Source organism: Hemiscyllium ocellatum, chromosome 39, assembly GCF_020745735.1.
Source record: "Hemiscyllium ocellatum isolate sHemOce1 chromosome 39, sHemOce1.pat.X.cur, whole genome shotgun sequence".
Taxonomy (NCBI): domain Eukaryota; kingdom Metazoa; phylum Chordata; class Chondrichthyes; order Orectolobiformes; family Hemiscylliidae; genus Hemiscyllium; species Hemiscyllium ocellatum.
Window position 1 is genome coordinate 19,871,343 of NC_083439.1, and position 21,397 is coordinate 19,892,739.

General features: G+C 39.6%; 1 protein-coding gene across 1 annotated transcript; it reads right to left on the reverse strand.

The window, feature by feature from the left end:
• Positions 1-2,405: 2,405 nt before the first annotated feature.
• Positions 2,406-12,329, reverse strand: dtwd1 (DTW domain containing 1). The gene is made up of 5 exons (XM_060853016.1): positions 11,906-12,329; positions 9,619-9,926; positions 8,591-8,734; positions 7,920-8,229; positions 2,406-2,891 (listed from the first exon to the last, which is right to left on the reverse strand). Exons 2-5 carry the CDS (start codon positions 9,883-9,885, stop codon positions 2,659-2,661), a joined length of 954 nt encoding a protein of 317 aa, XP_060708999.1. The 5' UTR covers positions 9,886-9,926; positions 11,906-12,329; the 3' UTR covers positions 2,406-2,658.
• Positions 12,330-21,397: the final 9,068 nt, after the last annotated feature.

A 21,397-nucleotide genomic window follows, 5' to 3' on the forward strand; every position in this document is an offset into this window, starting at 1 on the left:
TCTCAATACCAAACAAACTTTATGGGACAAATACATGAGCCTATTGCAGCCGTGCCTCTTGCCAAAGCAACACCATGCCTGCTGATCAGCATCTTAAAATAACTCGGAGTGAGTTTCCACAGGGATCCTTCTGCTTGTCACTTACTCCACCAGGTCTCCACCTTGGCCTGCAGTCCCAACAATTCAGGGCACGCTCCAGGGACGTTCATTGCCTGCACACCATGTAACCGGAAGTGGCATCAGACAAGCAACCAACTGCATCTTCGACTCGCTTAGAATCCAGTTCAACACATCAGCACTTTGGATGTTGCTGATGGCTTTCATTGCAATACTGCTGCCAGGCAGGGACAGGCATGTATCAGGACAGGATGCATCTTGAGATTCTTCAGTTTGCAGCTATTTGGATGCTCACAGCATTTTTTGTGCACTTCTTCATTCAGAACTTACAGGCTCACAGTATTTCTATCTCGTTTTTAGTGCAGACACAAAGCCAGGCACCCAGTCTTTTTTCCAGCAATGATTAGTCAAGGGGATTGTCATGTTGGTGTACGACCTCTTGTTTCATTAGTGTCCATACCTGTACCACAAACTGGGAGCTTACAATACTACAATCAAATAGCCATGCCTCAAGTCTAAGGAGAGTTGTCAGTCGAATCCAAGTCCGTCACAATCAGTGGAGGGTGTTGTCCGATTTACATCATGGCATTGGACATGGTCAATTGATCAGGGGTTTCTGCATCATTACAGGTAGAAGATTGGGTTACAGACATTGAGGAAGTGGCATTTTGAGGTAGATCAAGGTCACCTTCATCCCCTCCCTCACTCACCTATTGTATCTTCATCCCCTCCCCCACTCACCTATTGTACTCTATGCTACTTTCTCCCCACCCCCACCCCCACCCTACTCTCATTTCTCTCCACCCTTCAGGCTCTCTGCCTGTATTCCTGATGAAGGGCTTTTGCCCAAAACGTAGATTTTACTGCTCCTCGGATGCTGCCTAAACTGCTGTGCTTTTCCAGCACCATTCTAATCTAGACTCTGGTTTCCAGCATCTGCAGTCATTGTTTTAACCCTCACCTTCCCATTGACCAAGGGCTGGATGAATAACTGGCAAACACAGTGTGTTAGACAGGGTTCTCCATGGCAGCCAGATACATGCATGCCAAAGCCAGCATGGTATTGATGCCATTAGTGTACTCCTCCAATCTTTAGTTCAGATTGTCAAATGTCTCCATTAAACCTGCCTGCTTCTCCAGTGTCACTTTGTGCATTCTGACAAAGTTATTAATAGTCAACACCATGACTTAGATAAGCAATGTTCTATAACTAAGTTTGCAGATGACACAAAAATAGGTGGGAAGGCAAGTTGTGAGGATGACCCAGAATCTGCACAGGGATATAGGCACATGGAACAGAAAGTGGGAAAATATTATTTAAATGGAGAAAGATGGCAGAAGTTACAGAACAAAGGGATTCAGAGGTTCTTGTATCTGAATCACAAAAAGCTAGCATTCAAATTCAGTGGGTAACAGAGAAAGCAAATGGAATAGTGGCCTTATGTCAAAGGAAATAGAGTATAAAGATCACAAGGCATGAGTCAACTTGCAGCTGAAATGCTGTGAACAGTTGTAGGCCCTTATCAAAGGAAACATATACTAGCATTGCAGGTAGTCCATAGAAGGTTCACTCGGCTGATACCAGGTATGGAGGAACTGTCTTAGAAAGGAGAGATGAAGTAGGTTGGGCCTGTACTCACTGGACTTTAGAAGAATGAGAGGTGACCTTGTTGAAACATACAAGAGTCTTAGAGGACTTGACAGGCTAGGCTAGATATTGTTTCTCCTTGTAGGAACCAGAAGGCATAATCTTAGTATAAGGGGTCACACATTTGAGACATAAGTTAGAAATTTCTTCCCTCAGAGTAGTGAAACTAGATTTTGTTGTTACTGAAGAGGACTGTACAGACTGGGTCACTAAGTATACCCAAGGCTGAGTTAGAAGTTTTTAAACCATTAAGGGAATCAAGGGTTATTGGGAAAAGGCAGAAAGTGGAGTTGAGGGTTATTAGATAAGCCATGATCGCATTGAATGGCAGAATGGACTCCATGGGCTGAATGTTTTTCTAAGCTTAACTGCAATTTTTTAAAATCGACATAGACTTTAAAATATCACCCATGATTCTCAATAACTTGGAATCAATTCTTTTCAACCTGAATTTGCACCAAAGTTTAATCCCAAAACCAATGTCAACAATACAAAACCAAATGTTGCTAGCTAATTTTTAAAAAAAAACAAGATGTTTTCAATTTTGAAGAAAACAAAAACAAAAAAACATGAGTGATGTCATCTACATTCAATGTTACTTTCTGCTTTAGGGAAGAAGACATTTAATTGAAAAATCATACATGATAAGTTTTGCTTTAAAGAAGTAAACTAACTGAAAAAATAATTTTAATTTTTGTTTTACACATCTTGTACTGAAATAAGTAAGGTTCAGAGACCAAAAGATATTTAAACAAACTACACAAGTTTTAAATCATTCGTGTTTTGATTAAAATCCAGAATTTACTTTAATCTTATTTATTGTAACTAGCCTACTAATGATAGTACTTCTTCAGTTTGACATTTTAATGAGACACTATCAGTTACATTCCAGTTCAGTTCAATTTCCCAGCTGCAAGTTTAGCTTTGTTAATTAATCTGTACATGAATGAATAGAAAAACAATAGATTGTCATATTCCCCATTGTAGTTCTGTTTTAAAAGCAATCGATGATAATCAACTAAAAAATAGTAAATAGCCTCAATTGTAGCAAGATATGTGTCTGGCTTTCCTTTCTGGCCACGCCAAAAGCACGTTTTCCGTGTTCTTAGCTCAACGTGAAGTAATTCTACAAAGAAAAGGATGCAGGAAAACAATAAGCTTATTGAGAACAATCAATACAAATATGTAAAATTAACTGTCAATATATAGCAATTCAAATCAATTCCTTCTAAAATAATTGTTCATTACATGAAAAATATGTGTTTCCAATTAAATGAAATCTTCCTCCTTCCTTCATGTTCTGAAGGTGCCAGCTCTATTTTCAGAATAACCACTCCTGATCTTATGCAGGGAACGTTAACTTAGCATCAGACAAAGAAGTCAAAACTCTTTGTATCCTCACTCAATTTACATTCGCTTTTAACTGGGACAGCTAAATAAAGATCAATAGCAAGAAAACTTCAGTCAATTTCACTTGACTTTACACAACAGCATTCTCAAATTGGATTAATTTTCATTTTTTAAAATTCATTCACAGGAATGATGGCATCACTGGCTAGGCAGCATTTATTGCCCAACTATAATTGCCTAGAGGGCAGATTAGAGTCAACCACATGGCTGTGAGTCTGGAGTCACATGTAGGCCAGACCAGGTAAGGATGGTAGTTTCCTTCACTAAAGGACACTAGTGAATCAGATGGGTTATTCTGACAATTGAAAATGGATTCATGATCATCAGTGGATTCTTAATTCCAGATATTTATTCAATTCAAATTCCACCATCTGCCGTGGTGGTATTCAAACCTGGGTCTCCAGAACATTTAGGACAAAGTGGGAACTGCAGATGCTGGAGATCAGAGCTGAATATGTGTTGCTGGAAAAGCACAGCAGGTCAGGCAGCATCCAAGGAACAGGAGAGTCGACATTTCGGGCATGAGCCTGAAGGAGGGCTCATGCCCGAAACATCAATTGTCCTTCTCCGGAACATTTATCTAGATGTCTGAATTAATAGTCCAGCAATAATACAATTAGGCCACTGTCTCCCCTATAATCATTCAAATACGAAGTGGTGTCACTTTTCTTGAGAGGTGACTTAAAAGAGACCTTCACAACGATGAAATGTTTGATTGAGTAGACTGTTTCCATCAGTGGAGAATAGCAAATCTATTGGCCACAATGTAAGATAGCTACCAAAAATAATTAAAAAGGCCATTCACAAATGACTCTCTCAGCATGATGAGAATTGAACTTTGCTAACAGAGGGAGTACTTGAGGCAAAACAGTATATAAGTCTTTAAGGACGAAGCTAGACAACCACGTGAGGGAGAAACTATTAGACAATAATCCTGACAAAGTTAAATGACAAAAGGTTGGGAAGAGGCTTGAGTGGAACCTAAACATTGCCATGGACTAAATTCCTGGTTTCTCTATTGTATCTTCTTTGTCATTTTCTATTAAGCCCAAGCCATCTAACCAGAGAGAAATAACATGAATAAGGTCATAAGATGAAATTGGATAAGCATGACATCAATCTGGAAGCTACTGATAGTCATTTTCAAAACAAAGCTTTAATTAGATTTTGGAGAAAATTTGTAGTTACAACCTCCTCATTACAACCTGAGCTAATCAGGTTGTAAGCCTGGCCTCATGGTAGCCCACAAACCTACTACCACACTTAAACAACTATTGAGGAGTTTAAAAGACCCTGTACCCACAGCCAGCAGAACGGAAATCACTTACAAAATACCCTGCAAGGGTGCAACAAACATTACGTTGGATAATTGTCAGTAAACTAACGAGTCACCAAGGGACATGACCAACTATCACTGGGATCTATGCAAACAGTCGAAGAGTGACACCAGTTCAAATGGAGTCAAGAGTGTGGTGCTGGAAAAGCACAGGTCAGGCAGCGTCCGAGGAATTGCTAATGAAGGGCTTTTGCCCGAAACGTCGATTCTCCTGCTCCTTGGGTGCTGCCCGACCTGCTATGCTTTTCCAGTACCATAATCTCCACTCTAATCTCCAGCATCTGCAGTCCTCGCTTTCGACTAGTTCAACTGACACAAAGTATCTATCCTGGGACAGGCTAAACAAAGACACACACACAGGAATTCCTCTAGTCTGGCATTCAAACCCGAACTCCATTAGTAAACATATAGACTTGGACCCCATTTACCAACCCCCTCAGAAACAGAACCAGAAATGATACCACTCACCACAACAAACAGAGACACAAATAGCAAACAGGACAGAACACTAAATACTTCACTGGAGGCTCACTGATGATGTTCCAAGCATGGTAACGAAATGTCTGAAAACAAACCCACCAGCTCAGCGAGGAAAACAATAGACAATAGGTGCAGGAGTAGGCCATTCTGCCCTTCGAGCCTGCACCACCATTCAATAGGATCATGGCTGATCATCCTTAAATCAGTATCCTGTTCCTGCCTTATCTCCATAACCCTTGATTCCACTATCCTTGAGAGCTCTATCCAACTCTTTCTTAAATGAATCTGGGGAAGAGCATTCCACACAGCCACCACTCTCTGGGTGAAGAAGTTTCTCCTCATCTCTGTCCTAAATGGTCTACACCGTATTTTTAAGCTGTGTCCTCTGGTTCGGCACTCACCCATTAGCGGAAGCAAGTTTCCTGCCTCCAAAATGTCCAATCCTTTAATAATCTTATATGTCTCAATCAGATCCCCTCTCAGTCTTCTAAACTCAAGGGTATACAAGCCCAATCACTCCAGTCTTTCAGTGTAAGGTAATCCCGCCATTCCAGGAATTGACCTCATGAACCTACGCTGCACTCCCTCAATAACCAGAATGTCTTTCCTCAAATTTGGAGACCAGAACTGCACACAGTACTCCAGGTGTGGTCTCACCAGGGCCCTGTACAGCTGCAGAAGAACCTCTTTGCTTCTACACTCAATCCCTCTTGTTATGAAGGCCAGCATGCTATTAGCCTTCTTCACTACCTGCTGTACCTGCATGCTTACCTTCATTGACTGGTGTAAAAGAACACCCAGATCTCTTTGTACTGCCCCTTTACCTAAATTGATTCCATTTAGGTAGTAATTTGCCTTCCTGTTCTTGCCACCAAAGTGGATAACCATACATTTATCCACATTAAACTGCATCTGCCATGCATCTGACCACTCACCTAACTTGTCCAGGTCACCCTGTAATCTCCTAACATCCTCCTCACAATTCACCCTGCCACCCAGCTTAGTATCATCAGCAAATTTGCTAATGTTATTACTAATACCATCTTCTATATCATTAACATATATTGTAAAAAGCTGCAGTCCCAGTACTGATCCCTGCGGTATCCCACTGGTTTGATGTGAAGGGCACTGCTTGTCACAGGCCACTCGGGTGTTTTCCTACTTTTCCTGGTGGTGGGAATTGAATAAAGATTTGTACACTTTGTGTCTCTCACCTGCACACACACACCATGGGTGCTGGGGATAAAAATAAGCACTACTGCAGTTAGGCGGTAGTGTGGGGGTTTAAAAAATAAATAAATAAAATTAGGAAGTCTTGTTGAAATGATCAAAAAAAAAGAAAAAAAAAAAACAGGAGTGTCGCAGCATCAAAAAGGAAAAATATCCCACTGGTCACTGCCTGCCATTCTGAAATGGAGCCGTTTATCACTAATCTTTGTTTCCTATCAGCCAACCAACTTTCAATCCAATACCATGCGCCCTAATTTTGCTCACTAACCTCCAATGTGGGACTTTATCAAAAGCTTTCTGAAAGTCCAGGTACACTACATCTACTGGGTCTCCCTCATCCATCTTCAGAGTTACATCCTCAAAAAATTCCAGAAGATTAGTCAAGCATGATTTCCCCTTCATAAATCCATGCTGACTCTGACCTATCCTGTTACTACTATCCAGATGTATCATAATTTCATTCTATATAATAGACTCCCACCACTGAGGTCAGACTAACTGGTCTATATTTTCCTGATTTCTCCCTCCCACCTTTCTTAAAAAGTGGTACAACATTAGCCACCCTCCAATCTGCAGGAACTGATCCCGAATCTATCGAACTCTGGAAAATAAACACCAACGCATCCACGATTTCTCGAGCCACCTCCTTCAGTACCCTGGGAGGTAGACCATCAGGACCCGGGGACTCATCAACCTTCAGACCCAACAGTCTCTCCAACACCAATTCCTGGCAAATATAAATTCCCTTAAGTTCAAGTCCTGCAGTCACTGTTACCTCAGGGAGATTGCTTGTGTCTTCCCCAGTGAACACAGATCTGAAGTACCAATTCAATTCTTCTGCCATTTCTTTGTTCCCCGTAATATATTCCCCTGTTTCTGTCTTCAAGGGCCCAATTTTAGTCTTCACCATTTTTTTGCCTTGCACATACTTAAAAAAGCTTTTACTATTCTCCTTTATATTACTGGCCAGTTTACCTTCGTACCTCATTTTTTCTCTGCATACAACAACAACAACAACAACAACAACAATGCTTTAATCACAATCTCACTTTGGTTTTCCTGCTCTTTGTGCAATGTAAAAGTCAGCAAAGCCTCCAGCAATCATGTTAGCAATGACTTTATGCCAAGCAAATATTCACCAAAGCCACAAACTAATTCTCAGAGATGGTAATGCACGGTGTTCCACATCCATTTGTGTTACACCTACTTGGTGAACTGTCTAGGACTTTTTTTTTCCACATTGTAATTGTTTTACAAATTGAAGTGTTGAGTTGGAATTTGCCTGTTCCAGCCCTCTCTATACCTCATCCAATTTTCCTCTCCATCTGTGCAAGAACTTAAGTTTAAAATTCTATTCTTAAAAGCACAAAATCAAATTCTTTAAAGATCTCTAAATATACAGAATATATAGAGCACAAAAGCAAAATGAAATGTAGTTCAGTGAACAGAATAGATATGGAGTGGACTGGTAGGGGCATATATAAAGCAATAGTCAATAAAGGCTAAAGTGTATGCGAGCGAATGTTTAAATAAATCAAGTACAATTTATTCAAGGATGCACTGAAACAACTGTGTATGATACTGAACTGACTATCTTGTTTTACTGAGTCAAACCATTTGGTGATTCTGTATCTGTGGAAGATAGAGAAAGTTTTAGATTACTGAGCAAGCTCACCAATATACTAAGTTACATGGTACCTTGAAGACGTTCATCAGTAATTATTTTATTGGTTTGATTCCAGGTGCTATCAATAAATATCACTCTTTTTAGTGGAGCAATTTTTGTCCTTGTCTCTCCAACATTCTGCTCCTCTGTCCTGCCTTGGTCTTTATCGTCATATTTTGCACGTTTATGTTCTGGTCCCTCCAATGTAAGGCTCTCCTCACGGCTGTGAACATTCTTGGAAGAATATTTCAAAAGATTGGATTTCTCATTAGCAAGTTTAGACAAATGCATGGGAAGATCTTCAAAGGAAACAGACTTTGGACCCGGGAACACGACTACAACCTAAAACAGGGAAACATCAAATAATAATGGATTAAAATTAAAGTGACACATTAAGATCGTATGAAACACAAAATGAAACAACAAAATTCTTTTAAAAAAAACTTCAGTTCTCTTGATACTTTAATTATCCAACTTCCTACATCTAAGGTAGGTGTGATGTGAGCCAAAATTGCGCTACCTTACCTCGAATGGACTCAACACTTTCCTTTAATCTTATTGCAGTATGACCTTAATATAGAAATTCAACATAAACCACCTAAGTAAATGGTGTGGGACGTTAAACGAAAGACTGACAGCCGAACAACTAAAGACATTATGTGGTCTTAGATAAAGAAAGTGTATTTTTTTTTTGATAACTTACTTCATGCTTTTCCTCCTCATTATCTGGCATGCAAGGGTATGTGTAAATATTAACATCATCCCGAGCCAACAGCTTTGCATGTACAGCAGTACTTTTGCCATCAGTTTCATTAGGATGTTTGATAATATCAATCTTCAAAGGGAGCTGAAAATGAATTATAGTTACTTTTTAGTAAAATGGAAATTAGACAATATAATTGATACATAATAGATCTGTATTTATATAACCTTTGTCAGGTCCTTAAGAGGTCCAAAAGCAGTAGCTAATTTGCATATCATTACTTTAAAAATGTGTTCCTCTGAATCCCCAGTTGCTCTGACAAAGTAATGACTTAAAACCGGGAAACTTGTAGAGCCGTAGCAGAGGGCATTAAGAATCAACTGTCCAAAGTGAAATTGAAATCATTTCTCCTAAGCTAGTTCTTAGTGACCACTGGTTGAAGAATGAATGATACCTAACACAAATTCTGTGTGTGTGGGCATCATAAAGGGATGGGAAAAACTTAAGCTGTGACTCACAATGACCATTAAAGCAATGTTTTCAGGAAAATGTTGACTTAAAACAACGTACTTCAATTCATGATGAACCACAGATGTTTTGTTTTTCCAATGTTGGAAATCAGATTTTCCAACCAAGTGTCAGGTCATGATATAAAAGTTAAAGATTCATCTATACACATATATTTATGAATTGTAAAGATAAGTAAAGCTAAAAATGATAGCATGAGCACGTCATGGTCTTTATGGCTAGATTTCTATTGGAATGGAATAGACTGATCACTGCATTGTAATGTAACTTCTCCAAGCTTCTGAGTACCAGTATACAAATTAACCAGTGTTAAAAGAGTGAGGAATTGGTTTTAATTTATTATATTTGAACTATAAAAAACATAAATATCTTACATCCAGGTGAAATCAAGTTTGTGTGGTTACCTGAAAGACAATGTTCAGGAAGGTTCTGTACATTAGAAATTATACACTAAATTCTATTATAAAACTCCAAATGATGACCAAATTTTAGTTACAAACCTTCACCTGAGGTATCTCATCAGAATTCACACCATCTACTAAAAGAAAACATGAGTAACAGTAAAACATCCTAGAGCTGAGGCATTTTGGACATTTTGATCGACCATTTTGTTGCAGAGTTTCGAGTATTGTCTGGGAAGCTAGTTTCAAATCTTTAAATGAATCCTGTCCACAACTTTCACATGATTGAATGCACAGTCTTTCAGAACTTGCATCAGTGTGTGGTATGTCTTCAACTCTCTCAGTTTTTTCCAAGCCCACTGACATCCTGAGGAATTGTTACGGCTTTATTAATTATTGTTGATTATCTGGAATTAAGAATAAAGCATAGAAGTGAGTGCTGATTAATTTCAGTCTTCAAATAAGTGTTCCTGAATATATCACTGTTCATTTTAAAATACAGCATCTCAAAAGATAATATCCAAGGTTGGCACTTAAAAATAGAATCAAATTACAGCAACATGGCTTGAGGTTATGAACATTTTAATCTCAATGATTAATGCTTCAATATTAGTGGACATAGAAGGGAAAATAATTTACACTTTATGAATGTCTGAAAAGCCTATGCAAATTCAAAGCCCCACTTGCATAATAAGCATACAATAGCCATCTTAGGAAATAGTGTGCTACTATACAGTCTGTACTACGTGTATTTATTCTTAAAAAAATGAAATTCAATTATGTTAATTTAATTTCTCCAGAAATTATTTATATTATTGTTCTTCCAGATAATATCTGACTTTCTTCAAGGATCCATCCTTGACCCATTCCCCCTCGCCAAACTGTTCAGGTATAGGATGTCAACTTTCACATGAAAGTTAATGATAAGCACCATCATCTCATGTTACCAATAATACATGTAATCTTGGATAAAACACACCTTCTACCCATTAAACATAGACAAGATCAAAGCCAGCTGGATTTTCCCTACTGAGGTGAATAGCTTGTATTGGATATAGCTTGGATTCCATGAGATCCAATTTTAATTCTGAGAAACTTGGGCAGAACAGAATCTAGCCAGGTAATCCTGGAAGCACTTCTTCAGTGGTTATTGGGGCAGGAAAAGTGCTGAGGCACTCAGTCCTCTAAGACTTTGGTCACTATGTTACCTCCTTACTAGCTCATGTTCTCCACCTAAATGACTTTCATTAACCCCATTCTAACTCAGTTTACCCAATAACCATATGGGAATCTCCAAAGTAATCATAAGCATCTATCAGGAGTCATGCTAATAAAAAAATTTAATAAGCTCACATAGCTCTTGCTCACTCAGATTTTATAGTGCAAAAAACTTTCCATTCATGAAATACAATCAAATCCTTTCAATCTCAAGTTATTAGTCTCTTATAGAAAAAAAACACTTCTCCTCAGACCTGACAGAGACAGATGATCCTTTAACAGTCTCTTTAAATTGTCAATCAAACTGTCAACTCAGAACCTCGTGCTGAGATAACTGATACCTCTAAAACTCGCCCAAGCAGGAGAAAGATTTAAATGGGAATAAGAGGCAACTTTTTCATGCAGAGGGAGGGGTGTGTATGGAATGAGCTGCTAGAAAAAGTGGTGGAGGCTGGTACAATTACAGCATTTAAAAGGTGTGATGGGTATGTGAATAGAAAGTGTTTAGAAGGAAGTGGGCCAAATGCTGGCAAGTGGGACTGGATTAATTTAGGATATCTGATTGGCGTAGACAAGTTGGACCAAAGATTCTGTTTCTGTGCTGTACAGCTCTATGACTCTAAGGAAGGCTATGTGTCCTTACTCCCACTTTTGGCTGCCTTTGTTACCTGAAGGCTCCAACTGCTCTGATGTTCCCTTAATCAGATTCACATTGGCCTCACTCTACAGGTTTCAGATAATCACCATATTCACATATTCTGTTCTTAATATTTTCTAATTAACCTGTTCAGAGACATTACTGCACACCCCCAGAGCAGGTGGGACTTGAAGCCAGGACCTCCAGGGCTCAAAGTCAGGGGCATTACCATTGCAAGTGTTCTACCTTAATATTTTCCCACTCACTCATCACCCTACAGTGTTCAGGCAAACTCCCAGTCAATGCAGGACTCTTTCAAGACTGAACTTTGCCTGTTTAGCTGCCCAAGAGGAACAAGCTGAACATCTGTATGCTTTAGCCCCTCTTATATAAGAGTGCATAATTCAAATTTTACAAATACACTGCCGTTCACTTTAAACATTTCTACACATTCCTTACACCCGGCCCTGTATCACTGCAGTGAATTCTAACCTAGATTACAGCGTAGTTTGAAAAAGAAAACTGTCTTACATGATGGTGTCTCGCAGAGTTTTATTCTTTGTGGTCTTCGCTACAGTGAAAGGAACCAAACATTAAACAAACATCAATCTGCTGCCACAGCACATGCGCCAGACGTCGGCCTTCTCTACCAGGCTTTATTTATTGGGTAAAAACAATGACTGCAGATGCAGGAAACCAGATTCTGGAACAGAGTGGTGCTGGAAGAGCACAGCAGGTCAGGCAGCATCCGAGGAGCAGGAAAACCGGGCAAAATCCTTCTGTCTAGTTCTGGAATCCAATTGTACTTTATTCCAAATCAAGCTAAGATCATTTTTCTTCTTTCTTTTCTTTTATTTTAAAAATAGAGTTTTTGCTACTCAAGCTGCGAGGGCAGCCTCAGATAAAGCCAACACTCACGGTTGCCGTTCACCCACGCAGGCCCTTTGGGTAGGAACCTTTGTTTTCAGGAATGTCTGAGACGGAGGGGGAAAGGCGGTGCACCCATCTCACCGGAAGTAGTGGTTGCTAGGGCTGCATAGCAACAGAGCAGCTGTAATTTCTAAGGTGGTTCTTCACTTTGTGAGTTCATCAATTCGACGTTTCTTCTCTTGTCCACAGTGAAGAACATTAATTACAACTTGTTGCTGACAGTAACGTGTTGAAGGAAGGATTCCTGAATGTAAGCTGTGTGGGATTTCTAGTTGAACTATACTTCAGTGAAAAGAGACTTGCTTATTTTTTGGTTTATTGGTAATACGCTATTTTTGGTAAAATGTAAAAGTCAAGAATATGCAGCTGCATTTGTTTAAATAATTTCATTATTCGTACCATTTTATTGATCATAATCTCCTGACACGTTTCTTAACTTCAAAAATCTGTCATTTTGGAAAAATAAAATTTGCTTGCAATTATGCTTTTTGAAAGCACTGAGATCCTGACTGCATGTGAATGTGCATAAAGATAATATCACAGGATTAATTCTCCAGGCGTCAGGTACTCAGAAAAAAACAAAACTGAAGTTAGCGTCTCTTGCTGTTAAAACTTACAATACATTTGAAAAATAAGCAACGTAGAATATGATAAAAGTCCCTGTACACTCTTTTAATAAAATTTAAATAGCTTTTTTGAAAATGAAAAATGCAAAAGGAATGTTAGAAGAAAAATGTGTGAAGTAATGGTCGATTTAAATCACAGGTGGATTGGGAGCGTTGATAAAACCTTAGTGCTTATTCTAATTCATTTTGACAGTTTTGGGATGGGGTGAGAAGGATGTCAGGCAGAGATGCTTTAATTTATTGGGACGTCTTTAATGTTTTGCTTTAAGCATTGCATTTTCTAGTCCATTCATTGTATTCTGTTGTGTAGTGATCTGAGACCTTTACTCTCAGATTGTGATATTTGGAAGCATACATATATATACTTTATCCATTTGTATATTATTATTATTATTATTATTATTATTATAATAATATATTATTACACACTAAATAGGGATATATGTTACTTATGGTTATAAAAAGTAACATCCATTTATTGTCAAATACCAAAACTATACTGGAACATGTTTATTCTGTTTTCTAATCATCTGCTCAGAGATGTTATTACAAACCACTGGAGCAGATGGGACTTGAACCCTTGTCTCCAGTTCCAGAGATAGGAACATACCATAGTGCCACAAGAACCCTTGCATTTGTTCTGTTTTTTGTCAACCTGTTCAGACGCACTGTTTGAAGCAGGTGAGACCTGAATCTAGGCTTCCTGGTTCAGAGATAGGGAGCTAGCACTGTGCAACAAGGTCACTTATTGATCTGCTGTATCTATTTTGTTTTATTAGCTATTTTGTAATCAACTCATTCAGAAATGTTATTACACACCTCTGAAGCTGGTAGGACCTCATGGTTCAGTGTTAGCGACAATAGCACTGAGCCATAAGAGCACTTTTGATCTGATTTAAACATTTTTACTAATCAACCTAATCAGATATGTAATTATGCACCTCTGGAACAGGTGGGACTTGAACATACCCCCCCTGACTGAGAGGTAGGGTACTACCACTGTTGCATAAGAGTGCTCATGGATCAGTTTACTTTAGTAATCAACCTGTGCAGAAATATTATTACATGCCTCTGGGGCAGATGGATCTTGAACCCAGGTCTCTTGGTATGGAAGTAGGAACCCTTAATACTATATTTTTATTTAACTTATGTTTCTAACCAACCTGTTTAAAAGATGTTATGACAAATCTCTAGAGCAAATGGAGTTGAACCCAGGTGTCTTGGTTCAGAAGTATTTTTCTAATCAATCTGTTCAGAGATGTTACAATACACCTCTAGAGCAGGAGGGACTTGAACCAGGGAGGCCCAGGTTCAGGGCTGGAACACTACCACTATGTCACAAAAAGGGCCCCAAGTTTTGTATTTAACCTATTTTCCTAATTAACCTGTTCAGAAATGTCAATTCACGACTTTGGAACAGGTGGACTTGAACCCGGGTATCTCAGTTCAGGAATAGGGACACGACCCCTGTGCCATGAGAACCATCTCAGCTGATTTGTTTTGATTTTTTAAATATATATTTTTATATCTCCACTGCTTTATGAAGGTCTGATTACCAACTCAACAGGCCATTGCCTGTAAGCAGGGGGACTCATACATAAGGAGCTCTATAGGGAAATTAGTGATTCCCCATGGGCTTTAAAAGGGTTATGACAAGGGTGTGATTCATATAATAGATGTGATAAGTTTACGTTTGTTTTTACCATACCTTACCACACTGAAAACTGTTCAAATTCAAATTTCTAACTAGTTTTGTGTGAAAGGTTTTTAAATTTGCTTATTTTAGCACTAGGAGAAAGTGAGGACTGCAGATGCTGAGATCAGAGCTGAAAATGTGTTGCTGGAAGAAGGGCCCATGCCCGAAACGTCGATTCTCCTGCTCTTTGGATGCTGCCTGACACGCTGCACTTTTCCAGCAACACGTTTTCAGCTCTTATTTTAGCACTAGATATTTTAATTGTTCTAAAAACAATGATACTTTACAGCTCGCTTTGAAAATATTTACACCGAATGGAAAATCTACCCAAAGAACTTAAAGAATTTTTGCACTTTGAAGACCTGGTAAGTGATTCAGTTGCTTATTCACTGTACATCCTACTTCAGTTATACCATGGAGTTTAGATGCAGAAAAGGTCCAGTTTAGCCTATTATATCAGCTTCACTGTTAGCTACAAATTCTACCTGTCAATTCCAGACTCATATTCCCTCTCTTTATCATTACACTGTACACCATTACATTTCCATAGTCATAATATGGAATATATTAAAATATATATAGTTTTCTGCTTCACTCTTTATTTTCACTCCACTTGTCTCTCTCAGATTTAATTTCAACTGTGTGCCCTTTGATGCCCTTCCCATTTAACTGCTGACTGATGAGCTACTCTCCCTACCATCTTGCCCCAATGCTCAAGAAAACTATAACTAGCTTACTTCAGACAGGCATCATTCATTCCTTCAAAACCAGCTGTGAGCTGTTTAATATATATTTCAATTCTCTGTTCTGTTTCTGAAGTACCACTTCGCATTTACCTTTGCAAAACTGCATTCATGACAAACCTACCTATTCACAAAAGGGGTTGTGGTGGACCAGTGGTATTGTCGCTAACCTATCAATCCAGAGACCTAGGTATTATTCTGGGGCCCTGCATTTGAATATTGCCATGACAGATGGTTTGATTTTGAATTAATAATAATCAGGAATTAAGAGTCATGGAGTCATACAGCATGTAAACAGACCCTTTGGTCTAGCTCTTCCATGCTAACCAGGTTTCTCAAACTAGCGCCAGTTTCCTGCATCAGCCTGTAATCTTCTAAATGTTTCCTATTCATGCACCTGTCCAAATGTATTTTAAATGTTAGAACTGTACCTGCATCTACAACTTCCTCTGGCAGTTCATTCCACATATAAACCACTCTCTGTGTGGAAAAAGTTGCCCTTTAGCTCCCTTTTAAATCTTGCTCCTCTCTCCTTAAAATTACACTCTTTAGTTTTTAACTTCCCAATCCTCGGGAAAATACCTTTGCTGTTAATGAGAACCGTGAAACTGTTGCCCATTGTCAGGAAAATGTTCTGATTCACTAAAGTCATAGAGTCATAGAGATGTACAGCATGGAAACAGAACTTTTGCTGCAACCTGTCCATGCTGACCAGATACCCCAACCCAATCTAGCCCCACATACCAGCACTTGGCCCATATCCCTCCAAACTCTTCCTATTCGTATGCCCATTCAAATGCCTTTTAAATGTTGCAATTGTGCCAACCTCCAACACAGCTCATTCCATACATGTACCACCCTCTGCGTGAAAATGTTTTCCCTCAGGTCTCTTTTATATCTTTCCCCTCTCACCCTAAACCTTTACCCTCTAGTTCTGGATTCCCTGACCCCAGGGAAAAGACTTTGTCTGTTTATCCTATCTATGCCCCTCATAATTTTGTAAACCTCTATAAGGTCACCCCTCAGCCTCTGATGCTACAGGGAAAACAGCCCCAGCCTGTTCAGCCTCTCCCCATAGTTCAAATCTTCCAACCCTGGCAACATCCTTGTAAATCTTTTCTGAACCCTTTCAAGCTTCGCAACATCTTTCCAATAGGAAGGGGACCAGTGTTGCATGCAACATTCCAACAGTGGCCTAACCAATGTCCTGTACAGCTGCAACATGACCTCCCAACTCCTGTACTCAATATTCTGACCAATGAAAGAAAGCATACCAAACACCTTCACTATCCTATCTACCTGCGACTCCACTTTCAAGGAGCTATGAAACTTGCGCTCCAAGGTCTCTTTGTTCAGCAACACGCTCTAGGACCTTACCATTAAGTGTATAAGTCCTGCTAAGATTTGCTTTCCCAAAATGCAGCACCTCGCATTTATCTGAATTAAACTCCATCTGCCACTTCTCGGCCCATTGGCCCATCGGATCAAGATCCTATTGTAATCTGAGGTAACCTTCTTCGTTGTCCACTACACCTCCAATTTTGGTGTCATCTGCAAACTTACTAACTGTACCTTCTTATGCTCGCATTCAAATCATTTATATAAATGACAAAACGTAGAGGACCCAGCACCGATCCTCGTGGCACTCCATTGGTCACAGGCCTCCAGTCTGAAAAACAACCCTCCACCACCAACCTCTGTCTTATACCTTTGAGCCAGTTCTGTATCCAAATGGCGAGTTCTCCCTGTATTCAGTGAGATTCAACCTTGCTAACCAGTTTCCCATGGGGAATCTTGTCGAACACCTTACTGAAGTCCATATAGATCATGTCTACGGCTCTGCCCTCATCAATCCTCTTTGTTACCTCTTCAAAAAAACTCAAATCATGTTTATGAGACATGATTTCCCATGCACAATGCCATGTTGATTATCCCGAATCAGTCCTTGCGTTTCCAAATATATGTACATCCTGTCCCTCAGGATTACCTCCAACAACTTGCCACTACTGACGTCAGGCTCACTGGTCTATAGTTCCCTGGCTTGTCCTTACCACCCTTCTTAAACAGTGCACCATGTTGGACAACCTCCAGTCTTCCAGCACCTTACCTGTGACGATCGATGATACAAATATCTCCGCAAGAGGCCCAGCAATCACTTCCCTTGCTTCCAACAGAGTTCTAGGGTACACCCGATCAGGTTCTGGGGATTTATCCACCTTTATGTATTTCAAGACATCCAGCACTTCCTCCTGTGTAATCTAGACATTTTGCAAGGTGTCACCATCTATTTTGCTACTTTCTGTGTCTTCCATATCCTTCTCCACAGTAAATACTGATGCAAAATACTTGTTTAGTATGTCCCCCATTTTCTGTGGCTTCACACAAAGGCCGCCTTGCTGATCTTTGAGGGGTCCTATTCTCTCCCTAGTTATCCTTTTGTCCTTAATGTATTTGTAAAAACCTTTTGGATTCTCCTAAATTCTATTTGTCAATGCTATCTCATGTCCCCTTTTTGCCCTCCTGATTTCCCTCTTAAGTATACTCCTACTGCCTTTATACTCTTCTAAGGATTCACTCGATCTATCCTGTCTATACCTTACATATGTCTCCTTCTTTTTCTTAACCACACGCTCAATTTCTTTAGTCATCCAGCATTCCCTATACCTAACAGCAATATACTTTCTCTGGATTCTCGTGATCTCATTTCTGAAGGCTTCCCATTTTCCAGCCTTCCCTTTACCTGCGAACATCTGTCCCCAATCAGCTTTTGAAAGTTCTTGCCTAATACAGTCAAAATTGGCCTTTCTCCAATTTTGATCTTCAACTTTTAGATCTGGTCTACTCTTTTCCATCACTATTTTAAATCGAATGGAATTATGGTCGCTGGTCCCAAAGTGCTCCACTGACACCTCAGTCACCTGCCCTGCCTTATTTCCCAAGAGTAGGTCAAGTTTCGCACCTTCTCGAGTAGGTACATCCACATACTCAATCAAAACATTTTCTTGTACACAGTTAACAAATTCCTGTCCATTTTAACCCTTAACACTATGTCCTTTAAAGAAGGAACTCTGTTGTCCTTACCTGGTCTGGTTTATATGTGACTCTAAAGCTGCAGCAAAGTGGTTGAGTCTTAACTGCCCTCTGGGTAGATGATTGATGCTAGCCTAACCAGGGAAGCCCACATCTTGTGAATTAATTTTGTAAAAATGAGTTTGTTCTGCTGTCATGTACAGTAATTTTCATTTTAACTTGTTATGCGCTTAATTTAGCATTACAGAATTAAAAGTTAGCAGTAGACAAGGTTACAGATCATTTACAAATCTTTTTAAAACTGATTTAAAAATCGTACTCATATAATTTGCTTCACTTTCATAAAGTATTTGATAACAGAATCAGAAAATATCTCAGCTGAACTTGAATTAACTTCCTTGTTTCAAACTTTATATGTGCAGGATGTGACTAAGTAAGATGAAAATGGTGTTTCAAATATGATTGATTCAGGCTGGCTCTAAATCATTCTCATTCTTTTCTGAATCCTTGAGAATGTATTAACTTCTAAAAGGCCTTTGATAAGGTGCCTCATGGGAGGCTGCTGAGTAAGGTAGGGGCCCATGGTGTTCGAGGTGAGCTACTGGCATGGATTGGGGAATGGCTGTCTGATAGAAGACGGAGAATTGGGATAAAATGTTCTTTTTCGGAATGGCAGCTAGTGACAAGTGGTGTTCGGCAGGGTTCACTATAGGGACCGCAGCTGTTCACTTTATATATTAATGATCTGGATGAAGGGACTGGGGCATTCTGGCGAAGTTCGCCGATGATACGAAGTTAGGGGGATAGGCAGGCAGTTCTGAGGAGGTGGGGAGCTGCAGAAAGATTTAGACACGTTAGGAAACTGGCCCAAGAAATGGCTGATGAAAATCAGTGTGAGCAAATGCTAGGTCTTGCACTTTGGAAAAAGGAATACGGGGATGGACTGTTTTCTAAACAGTGAGAAAATTTCTAAGGAATCTGGGAGTGCTAGTCCAGGTTTCTCTAAAAGTTGATTTGCAGGTTAAGAAAACAAATGTAATGTTGTCATTTATCTCAAGAGGGTTGGAATGTAAAAGCAGTGATGTGCGACTGAGGCTGTATAAAGCTCTGGTTAGGCCCCATTTAGAATACTGTGTCTAGTTTTGGGCCCCACACCTCAGGAAGGACATACTGGCACTGAAGTGTGTCCAGCAGAGAGTCACACGGATGATCCCTGGAATGGTAGGCTGAACATACAATGAACAGCTGAGGATCCTGGGATTCTATTCATTAGAGTTTAGAAGGTTGAGGGGAGATCAATAGAAACTTACAAGATAATGCATACTGGAGAAAGGGTGGACGCTGGGAATTTGTTTCCATCAGGTGGGGATACTAGGACCTGTGGGCACAGCCTTAGAATTAGAGGGGGTCAATTTAAAGTGGAAATGAGGAGACATTTCTTCAACTAGAGATTGGTGGGCTTATAGAATTCATTGCCACAGAGCACAGTGGAGGCCAGGTTGTTAAATATCTTAAAGGCAGAGATTGGTAAATTCTTAATCTTGCAAGGAATTAAGGGATATGGGGAGAGTGTGGGTAAGTGGAGTTGAAATGCCCATCAGCCACAATTGAATGGCGGAGTGGACTCGATGGGCCGAATGGCCTTACTTCCACTCCTATGTCTTATGATATAACTTTCTTTTGCAAATCGATTGCTAAACAAAACTTGTCACTGCTGATGATGTAAAAAGCCAGGTTAGATTTTGGTGTTTGCACTACACAAATCCCAGAAAAGCTTCAGTCTTGATGTGCTCACAAAAAACAATTAAGTTCACCGATGCAATAATTAAGAATTTATTTCATCAGCTTTTCGATGTCCTGATATATGTCCAAATTTGTACTCTCAACTGTTAAAATCAGTGCTCAGCTTAGAGTGTTGTTACCAAGGTTGGAGATTAAATACATGATTTTTGACTAGACTCGTTTATCTTCTTTTATTTATTTTGTTGAACAGCTTGTATGTCTGACTTGATTCGTTTGAAACAGCTAAAGCTTCTAGTTCTGAAAACGATCTTTGGACTTCTATAAAAAGCCTAGCTTTATAGATATGGGTCTTGCCTCCAACAGGATATTTTACCTGATGTGGTAATGCTTGTGCTATCCCATGTAGCATAAGAAACTGGATGAGGATAATATGAAATTGAAGAATCTAACAGATGTTTATTATGTGTAAACATAATATTCACAGGCACATCAGTGTCTGGGTTAACATTAAGATATTAAGTTGCACAGGAACAGCATTGAGCAATATGTTTCCAGTAGGATGTCCTGCCTTGAATGATCTTACTTAAGACGCAGTATATGATCTGTTCAGTTACTTTTAGTTAACCAGTAGGATCGGTGCTGGATCCTCTACTTTTTGTCATTTACATAAATGATTTGGATGCGAGCAGAAGAGGTACAGTTATTAAATTTGCAGATGACACCAAAATTGGAAGTGTAGTGGACAGCAAAGAAAGTTCCCTCAGATTACAACAGGATCTTGACCAGATGGGCCAATGGGCTGAGAAGTGGCAGATGGAGGTTAATTCAGATAAATGCGAGTTGCTGCATTTTGGGAAAGCAAATCTTAGCAGGACTTATACACTTAATGGTAAGGTCCTAGGGAGTGTTGCTGAACAAAGAGACCTTGGAGTGCAGGTAGATAGGATAGTGAAGAAGGCGTTTGGTATGCTTTCTTTTATTGGTCAGAGTATTGAGTACAGGAGTTGGGAGGTCATGTTGCGGCTGTACAGGACATTGGCTTGGCCACTGTTGGAATATTGTGTGCAACTGTGATCTCCTTCCTATCGGAAAGATGTTGTGAAACTTGAAAGGGTTCTGAAAAGATTTACAAGGATATTGCCAGGGTTGGAGGATTTGAGCTATTGGGAGAACATGCTGGGGCTTTATTCCCTGGAGCATCGAAGGCTGAGGGGTGACCTTATAGAGGTTTACAAAATTATGAGGGGCATGGATA